General features: G+C 41.6%; 1 protein-coding gene across 1 annotated transcript in view; it reads left to right on the top strand.

The window, feature by feature from the left end:
- PHACTR3 (phosphatase and actin regulator 3) overlaps positions 1-21435 on the top strand; it is a 120670-nt gene extending 99235 nt beyond the window's left edge. The window contains exons 9-13 of the mRNA XM_075721354.1: positions 12014-12069; positions 16299-16360; positions 17237-17377; positions 19075-19151; positions 21282-21435. Of these exons, the coding sequence (XP_075577469.1) occupies positions 12014-12069; positions 16299-16360; positions 17237-17377; positions 19075-19151; positions 21282-21435 (490 nt within the window). The remainder of the gene's footprint in view (positions 1-12013; positions 12070-16298; positions 16361-17236; positions 17378-19074; positions 19152-21281) is intronic.
- The last annotated feature ends 1868 nt before the right edge of the window (positions 21436-23303 follow it).

The following is a 23303-nucleotide window of genomic DNA, read 5'->3' as shown; positions in this document are numbered from 1 at the left end:
AGCGTCCCCCTATCCTAGCAGTCAGGCAGCAGACAGAAAGCAACTCTAAGGAGACACAGATGTGGTAAAGTCGAATCCTTTCCCAGTAACATGGAGACCTCACAAAGGTTTTCTGTCGCAGCCTTGCACTTTGACAGTAAAAGACAGCGTATGTTGTACCACAACAAATCACAGCAGTAACGTCAAAACTAAATTCTCAGGTCAAATAGGAAATGTTATATCATTAAATTCTTACATTTCATTCAGTTGAGGAACCCAGATTTCAAAAGCTCAGAATTTTCTGTCCTGACTGAAATTTGCCAGCAAGTTCTATTTGGATTTACACCACCATAACTAAACACAGGATCCTAAACGGAACTAAGGAGGGTCCCAAAAAGCTCTGGGGAAGAGCAGACAGGATATGAGGATGACATTTTAAAATTCAAATTCTCTCTGCATTTTCATGTAAGTTAGCCTGTCATGCTCAGTGTCATGTTTTGGGGCACCAAGTGACAAGTCATACTTCTCACACAACCCAATTTAAAACCAAAGAAAAACAATCACTAAAATACCATTTGCAGCGCGAAGTGCATAAATCCCTGGAGGGTCTGCAAGTCTCGTTTTCCAGACAAGAGACACTATGCCACATTTTCCTATTCTGTACAATAGAGATAACCATATAGACCAGCTTTGTAGAGCACCATGAGATCTGCTGGTGAAATAACTACAAAATAGACAATTGTTCCTGTCATTGCGACCAGGGGACTTGCACTCCTACAGAGCGCTTGGGCCACATCTTGGAGTTGTCAGTGGAATTTCTCATTTCACTCTGCATGCTGATAGTGGGAACACTCTTTGCATTGAAATAGCAACAGATAAACTCAAGAGAAATTTTGAAGAAAGCACAGGATTAAAATAAAATAAATGGGAATGCAGTAAAGCAGCAGCATTCAGAACATGCTGTGGCAAAGGCTGTGTGGCCCTGGCCAGACTTGGTTAATGACAGCACGAGGGCAAGCTGTTGGTCTAGCTCTGTGCTGAAAAATGCTGGGCTAACAATAGCGTGCACGAGAGAAACAGAAAATAGTACAACAGATGGTGATATGCTATCTGAAGGCAGGGATACCCCATCCTTTTGGAGATGCTGTGTGGGTGAGTGACAGGAGAGAACTAGAAAGTACTTGCGTTGCCAGGGAGAGTGCTCCCAGAGAGATTCCTGCAATTGGATAGCAGGTGTGCAGTCATACATATGGTCCCAGCAGGGACTGTCTATCCCAGAAGCATTTGCAACTTTAGGAATCACCATCATTTAGGTTTTTCTTTAGGGATTATAGAAAGCCAAGGGAGCACTGCATTTTCCTTGATTTACTTCAGTGATTGAGAAAGCTATCCCTTGGTGTAAAGCCTGACATTACAACCAGTTTGGAAAGTGCAATGGCATGCCCTCTCCCGTTAGGGTTTGAAGCTGCCGGGTTAGTAGGCTTGATACCACCAGCTCTGGGGTAAATCCTTGCTGTTGCTTTATGCAACGTCTTGCAACGGCAAACATGCCTGCAGATGTTTGTCACTTCACAGACTTTGCAGATTGGCAAAGCATCCTTTATATACAAATACAGGTTACAGGGAACAGAGAAGTACATTCTCCAGAGCTCACATTGCTCTGGAGAGACCATGGGGATATTCTCCGCAGCTTGTATCCATGGCAAGAATGGCCATTCTCAAATAATTTTGCATTAAATGAGGGGGCGGAGGAGAATTTATATGAAGTCAGCAGACGCAGGCTGACAAACTATGCATACCAATATTTGTCTGCTCTCTGCAAATCCAGCTGTGGTTTCTTCCAGTGACCCAAATCCCACAGCTGTACATTGCAGTGGCATTTGTTGGTAGGGGCAACTGTTTATAGGTTAAGTGGACAGTATTGCAGGATCTTAACGCTAGCTGTGCAACAGTGAGCATCCTAGCTGAATTCAGGACATTTTGGGACACTTCCATCCATGTACAGTATCTCTACTTGATGGACTCTGAAATGTAGCTGATGCTACAGTCCAAACTGACATGTCTTTCTGTCCTCCTGTCCCTGTTCCCTCTGACTGCGGTGGCTGAAATTGCATTCCTGAAGTTGAGTCACGAGCCTACAGACACTTCATTTCTAACAGGGCTCAAGGGTGGCTGGCAACCCAGCCTCAGTCTCTCTAGAGGAGATCAAGAACAAGCATTAGGCATCATTTATACAGTGAAGTTAAAACCTAACTTCTTTTTTATTTTTGTACATATCATTACCCATTAAGCACCCAGGAGTATGCAGCTGTTCCACTAGGAGTTTTGGAAATCCTCAGTAAAGTGGCAGTCCCCACCACAGGGCTAAGATTTGCTTCTGGTCTATGAGTGATTGACTTGCAGACTCCCTACTGTTGCTCAAGCAGTTGCTATCAGAGTTGATTGTAGTATCACTTCAGCAGTGGCAGATGTCTTTATTTAAAATAATATAATGGTAATACATACATAATGGGATAGAACTAAAACCCTGGGATTTATATAATTCCTTTTGTTTGCTTGTCTGGAAGCATCAAACCCACAATGTTCTCAGTTTCTTCAAATCTGAGATATGTAACAGCGCTTTTTTTTTTTTTTTTTGCTGTGGGAACACAGGGCTCCAGAGTTTTACTCCTGCTTCAGAGAAAAAAAGAAAAAAAGAAAGAAAAAAATCTATTGCTTTGCAATGAAACATTATTCACTATTTTCAGTGACCTGCACAGTGTGACCTAGATCATAACCAGCGTGTGGTTTCAGTTGGAAGACCCTGCAATGTACATTTTAATACACAGCCTTGAGCCCTCATCAGCCTTCAGCAGAGGAGTTGCACTGGGAGTCTGCACCACTTGCACTGTCATTTGAAGAGTGTATTCTTTCAGTGGTTTTTCTCACTGAGCTATTTTCAGCTTGAATGTATTCCCCAAACTGGTTCCTTGCCCTGCTGCAAGGCAAAGCAGAAGCAAGAGCAAGTGGTAGTGCTGCTCATGCTGATATTGCTACCAAAAGAAACACTCAGACTACAAACTTGGAGCATGTCTTTGGCTGAATAATGAGTTGTACCTTTGTCACCCTAATGACTAAGTATTGTAATTCTATTACAAACAGGACAGATCCACTATCTAGCAGCTCTGTTAAACCAGAGTGGGGGAGCAGACGGAAGGGAGAGGAGAAAGCTCCTGTTCTGAAATAAGCAGCTATTACATTTACACCCTAATGTAGGTGTGTTAGTTCTTGTACATTAGCTAATAGCTCAACTGAAAACTAAACCCCTTATGTCACGCTGATCCTGGGATGTGCCACAACATCGTCCAAGAGTCCTTAACTGCATGTTGAGAGAGGTATGAAAGCAAAAGCCTCCTGAAGGTGGTGGAAGGAAACTCAGCATCGTCTAGCATAATATCCTCCTCGGGAAGCTGGCAGCTCACGGCTTAGACAGGCATACTCTTCGCTGGGTAAAGAACTGGTTGGGTGGCCGAGCCCAGAGAGTAGTGATAAATGGTGTTAAGTCCAGTTGGCGGCCGGTCACGAGCGGTGTTCCCCAGGGCTCTGTTTTAGGGCCAGTCTTGTTCAATATCTTTATCAATGATCTGGATGAGGGGATCGAGTGCACCCTCAGTAAGTTTGCAGACGACACCAAATTGGGTGGGAGTGTCGATCTGCTGGAGGGTAGGATGGCCCTGCAGAGGGACCTGGACAGACTGGATCGATGGGCCGTGGCCAACTGTATGAGGTTCAACAAGGCCAAGTGCCGGGTCCTGCACTTCGGTCACAACAACCCCATGCAACGCTACAGGCTTGGGGAGGAGTGGCTGGAAAGCTGCCTGGCAGAAAAGGACCTGGGGGTGTTAGTAGATAGCCGGCTGAACATGAGCCAGCAGTGTGCCCAGGTGGCCAAGAAGGCCAACAGCATCCTGGCTTGTATCAGGAATGCTGTGGCCAGCAGGAGCAGGGAGGTGATTGTCCCCCTGTACTCGGCGCTGGTGAGGCCGCACCTGGAATACTGTGTCCAGTTTTGGGCCCCTCACTACAAGAAAGACATTGAGGTGCTGGAGCGTGTTCAGAGGCGGGCAACGAAGCTGGTGAAGGGTCTGGAGAACAAGTCTTATGAGGAGCGGCTGAGGGAACTGGGGTTGTTTAGCCTGGAAAAGAGGAGGCTGAGGGGAGACCTTATCGCTCTCTACAACTACCTGAAAGGAGGTTGTAGTGAGGTGGGTGTTGGTCTCTTCTCCCAAGTAGCTAGCGATAGGACAAGAGGAAATGGGCTTAAGCTGCGCCAGGGGAGGTTTAGACTGGAAATTAGGAAAAATTTCTTTACGGAAAGGGTGGTCAGGCATTGGAACAGGCTGCCCAGAGAGGTGGTGGAGTCACCATCCCTGGAGGCGTTTAAAAAACGGGTAGATGTGGCACTTCGGGATATGGTTTAGTCTGGTCTACCCTTGATTAGTCTAGAGTGGGCTTGGTAGTGTAGGTTAATGGTTGGACTGGATGATCTTAAAGGTCTTTTCCAACCTAGATGATTCTATGATTCACTGAACTTTGCAGCAGGCCTTTGAACTGAGAGACAGGCTCTGCTCTCCAGCTGTGTCTGGCCTTTCTTCCTCACACACTGAGAAAACTATGAAACCAAAGGTCAAATGCAGCAGGGCTTTCACAGGTGGTTATTACCATAAAGCTTTCTCCATCTGAATCCTCTCACATAATTAGATGCTGTCTCTGTTGGTGTATTCAGCCCATTCAGTGCTTATCACTAAGTAACCCTATGCAATAGCAACCCTGTCACAAAGATGTAGGTCATTCGGGGACAGTGGGTTATGATACAAGGGTCACACTGGGCAAGTATGTAGTTTTTATTTCAACCGAAATCTGAACTCCTCATTGCAGGGCTTCTATCATAGAAATTATAATGATGGACAAGTGTAATTGCCTGGGAGATGAGTGACAACATAATTAACTGAACTTTCTCTGATCTGCAGCCTTGAAAAGCCAGACAGAACTAAAAGCCAGACAAATGAGTAAGATATGTAATTAAGGGAACATACACAGCCTCTGCATTTATCCGGTATCTTCTACTGGACACCCAAAGGCAGTTTTCTTATTTGGATGCAAACAATAGTTTATGAAGGAACATAGACACAAATATTGGGCAATTTTAAAGCAGTGAATTTTTTGCATGCAACTCGCAGAATCTACCACACCAATGCACCCTTTTCATACTGCTCTTTAGTCTCCTATCAGAGAATTGCAGCAACTACTCTTATCCTGTTACGGGAAATGCTGGCATGTCACTCAGCTACCACTTTTTACATGCTCCAGAATTACCTTGGGGTAAAAACAAGTTTGTGTCTCAGTGTCTGCCTTCTAATTCTGTACAGACTGTAAAAGGCAAGTCCCTCCTACCAAGGATTTATACTACTACCCATAATTGTACATTGCAAACAGTATTGCACTGCCACAGTGCAGCGTGTGGGTGACTCAAAGCCCTGGCACACATCCTCTTCACAGCTACTTATGGGAAGGGTGAAAATAAACTTCTTGTTGAATTGAACACGATGTTCTGGTAATAGAGATGCCAATTTCAGAGGCAGAGTCTTTGCCTCCTGATGGGCAGCAGACAGAAGCTGCTTTATAAGGAGCCAGCACAGGGCACTCCCATTTCTCCTCCCTTTTTCTAGGCTGGAGCTCTCCTGTGAGAGGGATCCTCCCCACCACCCCCCTTCCCAAATCTGTCTGCAAACTACCTGTCACAAGAGCCAATCCATGCAGCTGCTGCTGGCTGCAGCTCACTTACTGAAGGCTGGATTGATTGCTCACTTGTCAGTCCAGAGTCCACGGGCACACACACTTGTCCAAGTCTACCCAGCCTACCCCTCCCTTTGTAGAAGATTATCAGAATCACATGGATCTAACTAAGGAAGAGCAGAAAAAGGATTTCAAAGTATGTCTTTTGGCTTCAGCTACAAATCCAAAAGAAGTCCAGTTTTATGACAGTCATATATACAGCTACTGTGCAACAGACTCTGTGTAATAATATATTTGTGAAACAAAGGAACACATTTGGGGGACAGATAAGAAACCCCGTGAACCAAGAACATGAGCTTTTTTGCACTGGATTCTACTGAACACTTGCTAGGGTCTGCCTGGCAGGTGAGACTGCAGACTAGTAAGAGGAGCTAGAAAGGAAGGACTGCCCAAGGTGTGGGAAGTCAGCATAGCCCCATATGCATACAGGTGGGCTGCACCCATTCCCAATTTGTCTCTCATCAGCTATTTGGTGCCCACACCTGTAAGCCCACAGCTTGCTGTGGCTTTTCTGAGATGCAGTTCCCACAATGGACAAAGCAGACACTGCTAAGGTTAACTATGAGGACAGAGAACTTGGCACTGTCTCCTGCTTGTAGGATGTATTAATGCATTGCCCATCTGATAGCAGACCCTGGGATCCTAGTGACATGCAAATCCTCAGGTTGCTGAGGATTCAGAGTCACCTGTAACAGTCCAATACCATCAACCTTGGTGTAATGCTGGTCCCAAGGCATTAATACCCTTGAATGTGAATGAGACAATCTGACTATGTGAAGTAAATATTGATCTACTGATGAGCAGTCACAGGCACCTGTGAGAGTCACTGGGCTCATGAACATGTGCCCTTGCTCCAGAGGGGACAAGCAATTAGCGGTTTTCCCCTTGAAGCCACCTCCAGTGTCTGCACTCGTGCATGTGTCAAACAGGTTAGTTAGCAGGACCGCAAACTGGATTCCTGTGGCGGAGGGCTGCAGGCCACTCCACCAGACCAGCCGACAGAGACTTCCCCACCCATCAGGCTGGCTGGGGCAGCCCTTGTTATCTCCCCAGGCAGCCTGTTTTGCTACAATTATACACCGCACATGTACCCCCAAGAGAAACGGCCAGACACGTGTAGATTTATTGCCCTCTCGGAGCCAGCATGGAGCACTCATGAACGTCACTAGGTTCCCATGGGCACATTGCATGGAGAAAACAAGTATCTTGAGGCCACGTGCAGACTCTCAGCACCCACGGTACTTTGAGACCAAGAGTGCACATGGCTGTACCTGCAGGGTGTGCTCGGGGCGAACCGCAGGCGACTGAGCTAACCTGCAATGACCTGCTCCTCTCACCCTCAGGAGTAACACTGCAGAGGACATGGGAGCAGGCAAAGTCTTTGGCTTCTGAGAGATGGAAATATATAAATTTATAATATAAGCATTTATAAATTTCTTTCCAACCCCAAGCTACCAAAGAAAACATTCTAAAGGTAATGTGAAAATGCCCCCAGAAAGCTCCCCAAACTTCAAACATCTGAAGAACATCCAGTGCTTGAAGGTTTATGCTCCCTTTGCACAGAACAACAACACATAAACTTTGTTAGTTTTCTGAACTTAAGAAACAGCTGTCAGCGTAGTGTTGTGCGTCATGTCCTGTCATCCACCCCCCCCCCCCCCCCCCCGCCCCGCAACTTCTGGTGACCGCTTTAGCATTATGATAAAATACTCAGCTTTTTGTCTCTATCCAAACTTGGAGCATCACTAACATATATACAGCAAACTCTGTCTGAACTCTATCCAAACGTCATTTACAGGGAAGTGACATTGGTGCCTCCAGTTCTGCTCAGTTTCCCTGACATCGCTGCAGTCACCTTGACTGAGGCGCAGCAGGTTCAGCTCTGCTTACTTCTGCTCTTGGCACACCTTGGTTTAAGCTAATGGGGAAGCAAATTCCTGGAGTGCGTACTCTTAACGTGAGACCATGGCACCATCAATGACGGTCCATACATTTACACCACGGGGAATCCGGACAGAGACAGGACTTGCCTGTGAGTTACTTTAGAGTTTTCAAGAAAGTTTCAAGACCCTTCCAACAGCGGCTGGCCCTGCAGAGGTGCTCAGAGGGAGCACTCCTGCCTCAGCAGACAGTGCAAAAATGCACAAGACTACATTTTAATATCATCCAAGAACACAAGAGCATTAATTGGATGCTTTTCCCAAAAGCAAGAACTAGATACCTGAATTTAAACCAACTGAAAAGAAACCATTACTGCAACACAACACAAGTGGTGCACTACATTAGTGCTCCCAGCGGAACTTACAGCCACCTCGCTGAGGCGAGTCCCACGGGGGATACAAGTCGCCAGGTGAAAAAACAACAGAAGCAGAAAACACAAGACTCACATGTCCATGTCCACACTGCAGCAGTGCTGGAGTTTGATATCCGCCTCACACCTTCAAACAGCTCCGAGCAGCAGAGCAGCGTGGCACCCAGGCCAGATGCAGACTGGCCCCAGGGTGGAGCCCTGCAGCTGCCTGCTCCCAGGTGCAAGTACTTTGCTGATGAACCCACAGGAAACGAGCAAGGACTCTACTTTGCTTCAAAATGGCCTGTGCCTCTGTAATTCAAAATCCTTTTTGTGTAAAGGTTCTGGAGATCATCTACTGTCCACTGCGGGTTCAGTTTTTAGCCTTCAGAAAGGCTCCTTCATGGTAGGTGCCTGCTTCATTCTTTGGCATCACGCACGAGCTCCCCTGCTGCGATGCAGTCTGCTGATAACCAATATTCAGCTGGAATTTGTTTCCTTTAAACACAGGAGATTTGAGCAGCCGCTCCCTAGAGCCTTAGTCTCTCAGTCCCTGCTTCCTGGCCTGTGCCCCCCAACAAGGGTGTGAGGAGGGCCGACCGCCATTTCCCCAGGCCAGGCTTCCCTGCGGCACGGCGCTGTTTCCAAGGCCATGGCGCTGCCTCTCCACAGGGCCCAGCGTCCACCTTCTGAGGAAACGCACCGAGCTCAAGGTGCAGGGGGTGTTTTCTGGTTCTGTCAGAGGCAGGATTTCATATTTTAACAGCTTCAGAGAAAAATATGAAATAAATATCCAAAATAGAGCACTTGTTGCTCAGGAGAGCACGCGGAGCCCAACAGTGCCCAGAGAACAGCTCACCTAAGCAGAGGCACAGAATTATCTTGAACAGTTTCTTACTTAAAAACTCCCTTCAAGAGGGACGTGCATTTTTGGCGGGGGTAACCTGCAGCTTCCCCTGTGCTACGCTGAGCCGCTGACCTGATGGGAGTCCTCGGAAACTTGTTTGTCCCTACCTCACTCCAAGCCTGGCTGCAGGCGAGTTTTGAGGGAAGATGGTGGTTATGAAGGGGGACTGCGAGTCCCCTTCTGAGGAAACAAAGTGCAGCTGGGGCTGCTCAGACCCGTCTGGGGGGATGAAGCACCCTCCTCCGTGCTCTGAAAGCAGCTGAGCAACTCAGGCAGGACGGGCTCTGCTCGCACAGTAAATGCCTGCAGCAGCAACTGGTTTCTTGCTCTGACGGACGATCGGGCAAGGCAGCGCGCTCTGCGAGCGGGCACGCTCCTCTCCGGACACAGTGAAGGCCCCACTGCAGAACGGGCCTCTCGGCCCAGTTACCCCAGCGCAGCTCAGCAGAGACGCGTGGCCCCCCGGCCCTCGCCCGCCCGCCCGGGCCCCGCTCGCCGCTGCTTCCCCTCCGCGCAGCCAGCAGCCCTTGGTGGGGCGTCGGGAGGCCTTTGCCTTCCCCGGCTCGCCACGTTTCCCCTTCGCCTGGAGCCCAGCCACCGTGCAGCGCAGCTCTCGGCAGAGAAAGCGAACGGAGAGAGCAAATGGAAGGGGTTTCTGGGCAGGGAGAGGCTTCCCCTGAACAGCAAAACCAATAGAAACAAAATGTCCCTACACCTTGGTAGCAACAGTGTCAGCAGCGTTGCCGCTTCTCCTCCTTTGATCATAACTCTTGCTGTATTTGGTGTTTTCACTCTATCCCCAGCTTCCCGAAATCCTGTTACAATTTTATTTTGAAGAAAAGACCACATCTAGTTTCGTGACAATGACAAAAATCTTGGAAGTGTGGTTCATCTCTCTGAAAAACTCAGGGGAAAAAATGCAATGTGCTCTCATATGTATAAATGCCTACGTATATCTGCACCTTTTCCCTCTGTTGCGGGTAAAGCTGAGGGTGTGCACAGAAATATGTTGTTGTCTCTGGGCACCTACCATGTATTTATCAAAGCCAAAAGGGAAACAGGGTTTTAAATAATTAACCATCGTACATATTGTAACTATATATATAAAAAAATACACCGAGCATTCATATACATATGCATTCTCATACTGCTTTAATAATTTCTGTTAGGCTTGTAATCCCCCCGTTTAAAAGGGGCCTCTCAAATCTAATGTACAGATCTGGGAGAATCTATAAATCTCGCATGGAAGGGCTGTAATTAAGAATGGCTGGAGAGAGAGGCATGTGAGCAGCAGGTCGGGTGGACCTTTCATTTGCTGATAAGCTCTCCGAGTAAGTCATTCTTCCCTGATTTATGTTATAAAATGCACATTAATCTCTTTCAAACAAAACCTAGCCAGTTGTATCACTTCTGAGACATACAGGGAAATGAGTGAGGAAGGAGGAGTCCAAGGGTAACAGGAATTAAAAATACACGTTTAAAGCCTTTAGTAGGGCATTTCAGCATCATTCCTGTTTCAGTTTGGGTTATTGTGACTTCCACTGCTGGACTACCTGACTCATTGCTCCAAAGGGAGATCCAGAGACCAGGAGAAAAACTTTAGGTGATACAAAATGTTAGGTAGGAAGAACAAGAGTTAGGCTGTAGGTGTTTCTAAGCACAAGAGCTCATCGTCTGAGTTTTCTGTTGGTGTGAATCTGGTATAGTAGTTGTGATGGCTTCCTGTGGCCAAAGATGAGAGCTTTCCCAGTGATCTCAGGCAAATGAATTAAAAAAGGATAAGGAGTTGCATTCATATTTTGGGCTGTTGGTGTGATAACATATGAATACAGAGTTGATTTTTAAGATGTATTTGGTAAGGCTTACAAAACAAGGACAAATTAGAATCAGGTACTTTTACCAGTTCTTCTACAGTCTGTTAAGAGTTACTTTTTTTTTTTTCATCTCTTGTATATTTGATAAAATGTAGATCTTGTAATACCATCACTTCATAGTAATTCCTTTATTTCCTATACACAGTAGAGGGATAACTACTGCAGCAGTTGTTTGCAGTGTGGTCCGTGCTCTGAGTATTTCTTTGTCTCTGTAACTTTATCTCCGGCTTGGCAACATCTGCTGGAGAGGAGACGATGAGAATCCTTAACGTTGCCAGAATGCAGGCCAGAAAGCATCATAAACTCTTTCCGATCTGCTTGCTGGATTATTACTTGAAAGCTAGCAAATGCAGCATGTGTGTGTGTCTGCCTAGGGGAGGGGTTCAATTACCTGAGATTCTCTGCAGATATTAGCAGTGTCTCGTGGGGAAGTCTCATTTAGTATGCAGAATAAAATCGCTATGGCACTGGTCATATGATTTGAAGACTCAATCCTGAAGCAGCACTACTGAAAAGGGGAGGTGAAACTGCATAAGACACTCCGTTCAGACAGCATGAGGCTGTGAGCAGCACACGAATTTTATTCAGCAGGCAGGAGGAGAGCTGCTGGATTGGTCTGTTAGATGTGTAGTCGGGAAACCACAGGCAAGCTTTATTTCTGGCAAGTCTGCATTTTGTCAGGATGCACCACTGGTGTTACTAGAAAAAAGGAAGCCTGCTGCTACATGAGATTAAAAGGTAGAGGCAGTGATAGCTACAGAAGATGACTGTGAAACTCATTTGATAACCACCTTAAATACCCCTTCAAGAGTGAATTTAACTGTTGGAGAGCACTGGTTCCAAGTGACTGTCTGGAAAGTATGGTGAAAAGGATGCACGTTCTGAGGAAGCGTTTCACTGACAGCAGAACAAACTAGAGGAGAACTTCTACCTGCATTGCTGACATTTGGGAAAAATAATATAAGAAAGCATTCTGGTGCCAGGATTCTTGTATTTTTTTCTTCCCGAGTCCTGGAGAGGGATTGTGTAGTCCCCTCCCTGAGGAAAACACCAAACAGAACTCAGAATACTGCAGACTTTCCAAAGAACAGGCATGGTACAAAATGTGATTTTGGTGTTTTTCCGCAGGCGACTCAGCCAAAGACCTGCTGTTGAGGAGCTAGAAAGAAGAAATATACTTAAACGTGAGTATTTTTTTCCTAAAGTATTTTCTATGTGTTTGTTGAAACCAGTGACTGCATTTCTAGAACGTATTATTTTTAAATAGACAAATTCATTCACTGGGATTATTTTCTGTACCTAAAAGTTCTAATTGTTCACAGGTCCTGGGTTTTAAATACTGAAGGAATCAGAATTCACAACTTGATAAAGGCATGCAGTTTAGTACAGCAAAGAATGACTTGTTCAAATTTAGGCTTTCAAATCATTTTCATTCTGATGGCACTGTTATGGATGGGGAATACAATCTTAGTGTCACAGAGTGCAATGAGAATTGGACTGACATTTTTCAAGGCGTGGACTGTCACGGCAAACCGTATGCTGAATACCACCAAGGCTAAAGTGGAATGGAGAAAGCATCATTGCAGAGGTGTGACTCTCCTAGCGAGTACGTTTGTTCATATCATTAGAGATCTTCCCAAAGACAAGTCAAAGAAAGATCATTCCAAGATCCTAGAGTTATTAGAGGGACAGTTCCAGGCCTGTTATAGATGCTGCCACTGGGGAGTGTTCTCAACATCTCTCAAATAAACACAAGGCAGAAACTTGCAACTTTTTTTTCCTAAAGATTGGTGTTCTGACCTGGGGATCAAACAAGTGATGAACATAATCCCTTTCCTTACAAGTGCTGTGAATCCTCTAAGTTAGGGGAAGGTGAGAGCGAGCTCTGAAATTGTCTCCATTACAGGTCTCAGACAGGAGAAAAGGGGAGGCCATCTGCTTGAAGGAAAAGTATATTGCTTCTGTTATTTTCATGGTCTATTTAGTCTCGAAAGACAAAAACCAGAATGATGTGAACAATAGTTTATGTCATACAAGCAATGTTGCCTATGCTATTTAATTCACATTTAATTATCAATGTGATTGTAATTCTCTAGGAAAAAAGTTATCTACATTTTGTTACCTAAAATTTAATGTCTCAGAACTTTCTTAGTAGTTCATAGAAAAAACTTTATGCTCTTGCCATTGGAGTTATTGGGGATTTCATTTCAGTTTTAACACGAAGGAATTCCACAGTCAACTTATATTTACTGGTATTTTCAGTACTGTTCCAATGCGTACGTCACACACGGTAAAATTAGATGTATCTAACACGTGCATAGCTAAATGAGAAAAAGGGTACATTCTTTGCAAATGTGAATGGATGAACTTGGCCTAACTTCACCTGTCATCTACCACAAGAGACAAGAAAAAGCAGTAGCCCAAGATTCTGAAATATGCGGGGCCAGATTTTCAAGAGTCAGTACATAAGATCTCTGAAAATCGATTTCTTTGGGTTTTTTTCCTGGCTAAGGAAGAGCTGATCTCTACTGAAAAAATCTGTTCTTTTATGTTTACTTTTTGAAGTGTGCTGGTTACATCCTTAATCTGGGTTAAACTGACCAGCTTTAATAATAAAGAAGTTTGAATACATTCATATAATGAGCTTAGAGAGAGATAAAGCAGAAAGAAGATAAAGCAGAATTAAAGATATTTCCTGAATGCCAGCTAAACATACTGGTCTAGATTTGTATCTCATTTAAAGAGCTCCCAGCATGGAGCAAATTCATTGACTTCAGTTCAGTTGCTCAGGCTTTATACAGGTTCAGCTGAGATCAGAACCACTTCTATCTTATTTACCTCTTCCATTATATAAAAAGCTAGGCATCTCGTAAAGAGCTAAGGCCATCACTTAGCTGTGCCAGTTGTCATCTTAAAAGGCTGGACAGATGCAACAACTCCAGTCTCAGTTTTGAGTGCGTTTGGAAATTAGTAAAGTCTCCCTTTATTAATAGGGATATCGACATTCTTGTTACGGACTTTAAAAACACCTGGACTGGGTCTGACATACAGCGCTGTAGCAGCATAAACGCCCTTCAGTGAAATCACTACAACCTCCTCCAGGCTGTAAGGGTTTGTACAGTTGCACCCTAGGTTTCCTAACACCTTTGAAGTTCCTAATACATACTATTGTATGTAGCTAATAGAAGAAGTGCTAACCCCAAAGCTGTTTTACGGACTAGTAATTCACATTTGTAGAACTCTGCCAAAATGAGAAGCATACTGCAAGTGCCTAAGTGCAACTTCTATGTTATTTTAAAACAAATCGTAGTAAGATTAAAAATAGTGACTTCTTCTCTCCCTTAGGGAGATGTTTCTGAGATAAAAGTAATTCTTAAAAAGCAAACTTAAAGCCATCACTTTCTTACAATTTTATTGATCTTTTAAGTCCTTTACTTCAACTATAGAAACGCTGCTGGTTTACCACAAAGCATGAAAAGCATATGAACTAAAATCACGACCCTGGTGTTCAGGTGTTCTTCCTGTATTCAACAGAAAGCTGACTTGCACACTGAAGAAGGCAGCGTCTCTTAAATCACACTGTACAATCTGTACAATTCATTCTTAACACCAGGAACTGTTTTAGTGTCACACACACCTAAAGAGTTCCCTGAATAATTCACAGAGCAGCAAAGTGAATCACAGTATACTGCACATCCCACTTCAAAATTGGGAGCGTCTCTCTACTGAGATTTATAAAACCAGCCCGCACTAGTCAATGGATCTACGTGTAGGCTGAGTGATGTTGCTGGGAAAAACTTCTCTGGTTTGTCTCTCTAATAATGCCTGAGTTTTATAATGCCCTCACTAGCATTTCCTATCACATCTTATTTTTTTCTAAAAGAACTATTTACTTGATTTCTTGAAGCTGGGAATAAGCACTGAACCTGAGTGAATGTCTCCATAGAACTGGATCACTATACCTTTTTCAGTATACTTGGAAAAGCATTTTTTGATCAGAATGTGTATTTGTGGTTTTTTCTTTAGGAATCCTCTCCATGCATATCACAGTCATATCTTAAAAAGGCACTATGCCACAGAAAACTCTCTTCTTTTAATAAAAATATATAGATAGGAATACCTACTCTAAAAGGGGTGAATTAAAACTGAATGAGGCATATTAGTAACTTCTTGCAGGTATCTCTACATCTTAGAATACACTCTACTTTTTAAAGCCTGTTCTCTTTTTAAACATTCCAGACCAAATAGCTGCTCATCCCTGACGGAGCACTAATTTTAGCTGTCCTATTCTCTTTTAAATTTGTGTGCCTTGCTACTGAATTGTAATATAGCAAATTATAGCATTTTAGATTCATCTGATTTACATTTCTACTATATCCAGTTGTATCTATGCACTACTATGTTGTTTTAAATAGATACTTATGATTGCATTTCAGTGTAATCTAATGAGCGTAAAAATAAAGGAGAAGACTACTTCATTACTAAAAATACCATTTTGGAAACTCATCTGCAGTGCTAGTGTTTTTTCGAGGCATATTAAAAATCACGTGTGCTTTAACACTGGAAATACCTAATGCAAGTGGTATAATAAACTTCACAGTAGTACATAGAGAATCCCAGAATGGATAAATATTTTTCTTTAGGTCTTCAGCTTTGTTCAGGTCATGCCTTAAATTAGTAACAGATAGTACTAGAAATAGAAACGCCATTAACTCGTTTCCTAAGGCAAAGGATATATTTCACACAGTGTTACAGCACTCTAGTCTATTTTTAGACCCAGTGTGTAGGAGTTATCACGGCTTGAATGTTAATAGGCACAACACACAAAAGCAAGCTGGCTTAGGTCAGAATGGAACGCTACAAAAGAAAACCCCGTGAGGATAAAGAGGTTCTAATGTCAGTGGCATATCCTGAATAGTAGAGAAAAAAAGCATGCGAGTGAAAAATAACTTGTGCTAGCATGACCATCTAAAGATGTAGCCCGAGAATAAGGTTATACAGGAAAGAACACGGTTTCCCTGGAGCTGCCGCAATAAGTCTTGTCAGCATCTACAGCAATGAATGGCTCCAGCAATGTGGAGAATAAAAAATAATGATGAACTATGGAATATTTCGATTTTCCTTCTAAAGTTTATACAATTGGAGAGTTGGTGTGGCTGCTGTTGTTTTATTAAATCTCCTTGGAACCGGAGTTTAGAGCACAGGAAAAGCTGACATTGGCACCAGTACGTTGTCCTTAGAGAGGTAACTGTATGTTCTACCGAGAACCAGAGAGACGTACTGAACTAACAACACATGCAACTAAGAACCAGCTACTAATTTTTCGATGCTTTAATTTTTGTTGCCTGGAACTTTGGAAACTACCGATCCTCCTTCATGAGGAAAGTAATCTGTTTTTTTATATTCTCCGCAGAACGAAATGATCAAACAGAACAGGAAGAAAGAAGGGAAATCAAACAGAGACTGACAAGAAAGGTAAAATCTTGCAATACCTTCTATTAGTTTTCAGAAAACTAGCAAAGCCAATATAACATCAAACAATCACAGAGGTCATTATTACACAAAACCTCCCTTAACATCCATCCTCCTCAGTAGTGTCCGAGATAGTGGTATCTCATAATATGAATTATAAAAATACCTACCTTATCTCAGCCACATGAGACTTAGTAGAATATTTACATATAAACTTTCAATCAGAAGATGGATATTTGCTTGCACACTGCGTATTTTGCAACTATACTGCTAGGAAAGGACTACTTCATTCTTTGTAGCAATCAGTAGCAGAGCTGACTCCCTGCTGAGCACCAGATGTGCTCCCACAATACATTTCTCTTTGCATTTAAGGTATTGTCAGAATCAGAACTAGATCTAGTTATTGTTCTGTTCCTAGGAATCCCTACTGGAATTATGAGCCAAATATGCCAATAACTTGTTACAGCCAAATTGAAATTCTTACAATGGGTCCAGTCCTGAAAACCTTACACAGACAATCTGCCGCTGACTGCAGTAGCAAACCCCTACAGCATATATTATATGTAGATCATAATAAAATTCATTATGATTCCTTTATGTATTGTAAAAGCATTTTACCAATATCCAGGTTAAAATATTTTCCTCTTTTGTCCATTGTAAAGCCACTGTGCCGGAGCCCACAACTCCATTTAAACCATTATTACTCTCCTCACAATCCTCTAAGGATCGGGTATTTCCCTGGAATTTCCAAGGGTTCATTTTTTTTTCCTGTATACATAAATGCACACTAAGCTAAGATGGGAAGCAGAAAATGTTGCTCATTTTATTGTTATATTTGTTATTAACACTAGTTTTCTTTTACAAAACTATTTAATACAGCTTAATCAGAGACCTACAGTTGATGAACTAAGAGACAGAAAAATCCTGATTAGATTCAGTGATTATGTGGAAGTGGCAAAAGCACAGGACTATGACAGGCGAGCAGATAAACCGTGGACAAGACTATCAGCGGCAGATAAGGTACCGACATAATTGAAATGACATATTACTGCTTTCTACTTGCTTTATCTATAATGATACATCAGATTCTGCAAAGACATTTAACCTCTGGGACATTTAATCTCTGTAAATGTTACCGTTGTTTTTTATGCTGAAACCACACTGACCAATGCATACTGTCATAAAAAATGCTATTTATAAAAATGCCTATTTAGTACTATAAAGACTTGTACCCAGCCCATCAACTGATAGAACAAAAAAAAGGTGGATGCAATTTTTCTTAATGCTTTAGGGCTGCAACTCAAAACCATTTCCAGCCAATGCAGTATTAACACTTATCCTCAGACTGGAAGTTTCGATCCAAACATGCAAATATGAACGCTCAAGGAGTCACTTGATCCCACACTTTCACAAGCATAAACAAACACTCGTTTTTGTTCCATCACAAAGCTGCCACATAGCTGATTTACGTCCTAATTCAACTTTCACATTTGGGTGCTTGAGTAGTAAGAAAAATAGTCAGCATGATCCCAGATAGAACAGTTGCTGAGTAAGTTTTGAAGTTTCAGGGCTGCAGCAAGCAGAAGAAGTAGGGATGCTGGGATAATTGCCGGATACACTTACTGCTTTGTTCTGAGATGTGGCGATCAAACACTTCATCGTCCATCCAGTGTCTCCCCAGTAAAAAGTGTAGTTTTAGAGGACTCATATAGAAAAGGAACAATGTATTTCTACTACAGTAGCTGTTCTGAGCTCACTGAAGTGGTGAATAAGCCATTATATATTAATCAATGGAATGATGATTTTGTATTTTCCTTATATGTACTTGGTATGTATTAAAATCCAGCCTTTCCTAGTTTTACTGTTTTTATATTGTTAACTAAGCAGGTTTGTAAGCTAAAAAGAAAGTGACAGCGTTCAATTGCATATACTGATGGCATACATCAGGAATTCAGGGTCAGGAGTTTCTGACTGAAAACCTTCTCTTTCAGAGTAGACAAATACATTATTTTTTCTCATTTTTCTTTTTTATAAGCCAAATCTCTGACATAAAACATGAACATTGGTACAAGCCTCATAATTTTAGACAGCTAAACTACAAAGTACCACTCTGTGAAAATACCTGGATGTTCCAGTTCACACTCGGTTGCCATTTAAACACAAGAATGCTCCCATTTTTATAGTCTTGAATTTCATTATATTAAGCACCAAAAGAGAATATTTTTCTTCACTTGTGACTGTGCAATCCTATGGATACAGGTGATAACACAGTCTGGACTGGTATTTGCAAGTTGTGATAAGGCAAACAGTCCAATTTTTATTAAAAAAAAAAAAAAAAAAAAGACACACACTGAAATTCCATACAAATCAGTTGACCAGCTGATCAATTTCTCAGCAACTTCTCTTAATCTTTAATAAATTTTAACTGGAATCTTATTAAATGTGAGACAATAAGCACTGTGGTTTTATTCTCCTGTCAGAATTGCTTCTAGACAGAAGTGACCCTGTCAGCAGTCCGTACTGAATGATAAGTATCATCACATCACCAATCCACATAATCTAAATACAGCATCTCTACTGGCATAGTATGCTTTGCTATACCCAATACCTATTATTTCTCCTTCAGAAAACTCCTGTTTTGCTCTGCAAGTCTGGTATTTTACAATGTTTATAAACACAAAATTATTTGTTAACCTTCTTCTATTTTCCATTCCTAGGCAGCAATTCGGAAAGAGCTAAATGAATACAAAAGTAATGAAATGGAGGTACATGCATCAAGCAAACATTTGACAAGGTCAGTTTTCCAGCTATTTATTTCCATTGCCTGCTAAAAACAGTCTGCTCAAGTCCTGAATCTGTAAATTTTGCTCTTACATGCTGGATGTCGGAGAAGAATCCGCAAAGGAAGCTTTATTTTAAAAGAAAATGGAAGTATTTGTCTTCCTGTTCAGAACTTGGCTTTTCTTGGGTTTTTTGGGCTTTTTTTTTTTTCTTTCTTTCTTTCTTTGATTAGTATGTGCTGAGGAAGTCCCCAGACCTTCTCCAGAACATCACTCAGCTTGCATTCTTTGTACCGAAGATTGAAAAGCTACGACAAAAAATTAAATGTAGGGTATAACATAGAAAAAAATACGATTTTTTAAAATTAGATGAACTTAATACACTATAAAAAGGTTTTTTAATTAAATGTACTTGAGCGTGCAACCTCATTATCAAAACATTGCAACTTCCCTGCTAAGAAATATAAAATTCTACATACTGTAACAAGACATACATAATGCCTGTAAGTAATGCATTTGTTCTAATTGGATTTGTTCCAATGGATTCAGCCTGTAGATTTCAGTATCACTTGAATGCCGGCCCAGTTGCTATTGGAAGGAGTGCAACTCCCCAAACCCCACTTAATGGCAGTCCAGCAGAGAGGTCCGGAGAGAGAACTGGTTTGGGCTCTTGTCACTCTCTGAGCGGTTGGGCCAGTGTCAACCTAGTCAGTCCAGTGCTTGCTTCATGTGCCAGCACTGATGACAGGTGCTATGATCAAACATGCACGAAACGTTCGTTTTCCTTTTCTAAGTGGGAAAAAATGTGAGAGAGGCTAAGTCCACAGCCACTGTTACTTGCAAAAAAAACTTGCTAGAGAAAAATTGAAATAGCAACCAGTTATTTCCTACAATTTCTATTACGTCTCTTGAACAAGTCCAATTGCTCTTAAAACACAATTTTAGGAGTTACTGGGAGCACAGTGTACTCTTGCCACGTCTGTAAGCATTCTCAGGTGTGCTTGCTGCTAAAATAAGTTGCCCAACACTGTACTAAGGAAGGTGGTGCGCAGTCTCGCATGCTGGAAGGCTCATGTCAGCAGCGCCTGGGCCCACGTTTCCGTGCTTTTCTGAACTCAGAATGAGTGCCAGCTTAACTGAGCTTTGGACATTCAATGAAAAGATGGTCTAGGCAAACACACTTGAGCTGTAAATGCAACGTACATTGATCTAAATGCTATATTTATACAATTCTATGGAATTAGCGAACTATGCATACTTCATGCAATTGTTAGGGCCCTTTTAACATTACAGGACTTAGTATTTATGGCAAGATATCGATGCACTAATAGAATGAAATACAGGGGGCGGGGGGGAAAAATGGAATGGCTGCAGTTTAAGTCTGAAAGTGAGATATACCTTCTCTAATTGAAGCTACCTGGGGAGTTTAAGTAGATTATAATGATATATTTTGAAATTTGTTCAGGATATTAAGAGTAAACAGGCTTACAATTTACCATTAGTGCTAAAGCATTACAAATGATTGGGACTTTAATTACGTATCTCAGCCAAAAGAACAAACATACAGAGCAAGAATGTATTTATTCCAGACAGACTCTTAAGACTACTGTACATTAAACCAACAGTATGTCCTGATATTTTCCAAAGCATCAGCTCAACATTGCTTAACTCTTACAAAATAACAAGATCACTGCACAATAAAGAATATTTCTACCAATGACAAACTGTGGCTTAATTCCTAAAAGAAAAAACAACAAAATTAACCCCACACCTATATTTGCACTTGCACTCCCAAATAACTGTGAACTGGTTAGACTGGGCCCTGAGGACTGTAACTGCACTACAGTCATGGCATACGTGTGGAAACGTGTTGGTGAAAATTAAGACTTAAGTTGCTAATATTCTTCAAAACCATACCTCTAAACAGAATGAATACTTTTTTAAAAAAAAAAAATTGTTACTCTAACACAGAATTTTATATATATATATATATTTTTCATTTCAAAGTGGTTTGAAAAATGTCTCTATTTCTCCTAGATTTCACAGGCCATAGAAATTTTCTTCTGAGAAGAATCTGTCTTTACTTTTTGATATTGCTGCTGAACACACATCAGGGAATATATAAGTCTTTCCCTAACGTTCAGACCAGGATACCTTGATGTTTATGTGAAAGAAGGACTCTGCAGATGGAAGTCTCTGCAGCACTTACGTACAGAAAGAAACGCCAGAGATGTACTTCGCTCTGAAGTCAGAAGAGCGATGGCCTGTGGAGTGGGACGATCTGCTGAAAAAGACTGAAGTAAAGCTACTTGAAAGAACCTACTACTCTCCTTTGACACTTGTTTTAAACTGTTTTGCAGTCTATCTTGGAAAAGGAGACGTTGTGCATGTACAGGCTTTACCATTCCAAGGCCTCTGACATAAATGGACATGACACACTGTCATTCAGTATTACGTTGACAAGACATTTTGAACTTACCACAATTAGTTTGTAAAACACTTAAGTTCATGTTCTAAAAACTAATTTAATGTATTATAATTTCATTCTTTTTTATATAATGTCTAACAGAATCACAGCTGCAAGCATTTTTGATTCCTGTTACTTTTGTTCTTTAATTAAATGACTACTTATTGCAGGAAATGAACACGTTTCCTAAAGCTCTTTTTTTCCCAGGGACAGTTGGGAAGGGAAGAGATTACAGTTATCATGCACCAGATCATGTCGCTTCTTTATCAACACAGAGACTTCAGAAGGATGACCAAGGTTTTCCATCTTGTGGAATATCGATGTTTTGGACCAGATCCTCACCAGCAAAACATGATTGTCATTCTACACTAGTTGAGGTTCTGGCCCTCTAAAGAATGACAATTAAGTTCACTGTTACTCTCATTCAAAATTACTAAATTGGACAACCATAGATGTAACAATGTACTTCGATGTTTAGCAAACAAATGATTTCAATGTTTTCTTGACAGTAAGAAGAAAAACGTTACTAAATGCTAATAACAAAGCAAATAGAGCTGGTTCAGAAAAACGTAAAGCTAAATGTTTTAATAATGCCTGACATGTAGAAGCATCTGAGAATTCTACTCAAAATGCTACTAAAACAAAAAACTAAAACCACCCAACAAACCACCACTGATAGCTGGAAAGCATGCCTGACAAGACAGCAAAAAATGGGACATACACTCACAAGACAAAAATTTCTCTGCAAGAGTTAAATGCTATCCTTTTAGGAAGTTGTTCAATGTTAAAAAACTTGAAAAAGGCACTCTCCATCTTGTAGCTTCATTGAGATGATCTCCATGAAGCGTGAAAATAATAAAGAAAATACGGTATGTAAAACTGTTTGTATAGGTATGTAAAACTGTTTGTATAGACTACTACTAAATTCCTGCAAGATGGTGAATATAATCCATGCAAACAGTGGAGAGACTAACTTTCAATTCTCTTCTGCTGCTCAGTATGGGAATGAAATAACATAAATACAGTGCTATCCTTTGGATAAACTAACATTTAAGAATGGAAGGTAAGAACATACAGTGCAACATTTAAAACAGATGTCAGTAAGGGCAGCGCTAGAAGAAATTCATTCCCAAATCATGGAAGATGTGGTGCCCAGGACCAGTGATGCTTACTAGCTTCGTTGTAGCTAGTTATGATTTTGTACAACTTTTTACCGTTTGACTTAGGTGACTATCAGTTGAAGACTTGAATTACCCAATTACTTGATCCAAAGATTTTTTTGTTTTATTTATTGCAATTTTATAACTTGCTGGCTTTCACAGAAATACATAACATTATAACTAGCCTTTTAACATACTAGCATATTTATCAATCATTTTATTATTAATACTATTAATTCTAAACAACAATATAATGATAGTCCAGGTGTAATATACAGAAAGGGTAAACAGGAAGGACAGAAAAATTTCTTCATCAGAAGAACCATTTTTACTTTGAGAACAGTAGGTGACCCACTGTTAACTACAAACTTGGCTAATAATCCATGAAAGTAACACTCCTGTTTAGCAGTGATGCATACTTTCACTGGTAATAAAAATACCGTATAAAACACATTAAAATTATGTCGAAAAATATAATAAACAAAAATATTTTAAGGGTAACTTACAGCAGCTTTTTAAATTTCAAACAATGTATATGA

The sequence above is a fragment of the Pelecanus crispus genome, chromosome 14 (genome assembly GCF_030463565.1).
Source record: "Pelecanus crispus isolate bPelCri1 chromosome 14, bPelCri1.pri, whole genome shotgun sequence".
Lineage (NCBI taxonomy): Eukaryota > Metazoa > Chordata > Aves > Pelecaniformes > Pelecanidae > Pelecanus > Pelecanus crispus.
This window is presented reverse-complemented; position numbering and strand designations above follow the sequence as displayed.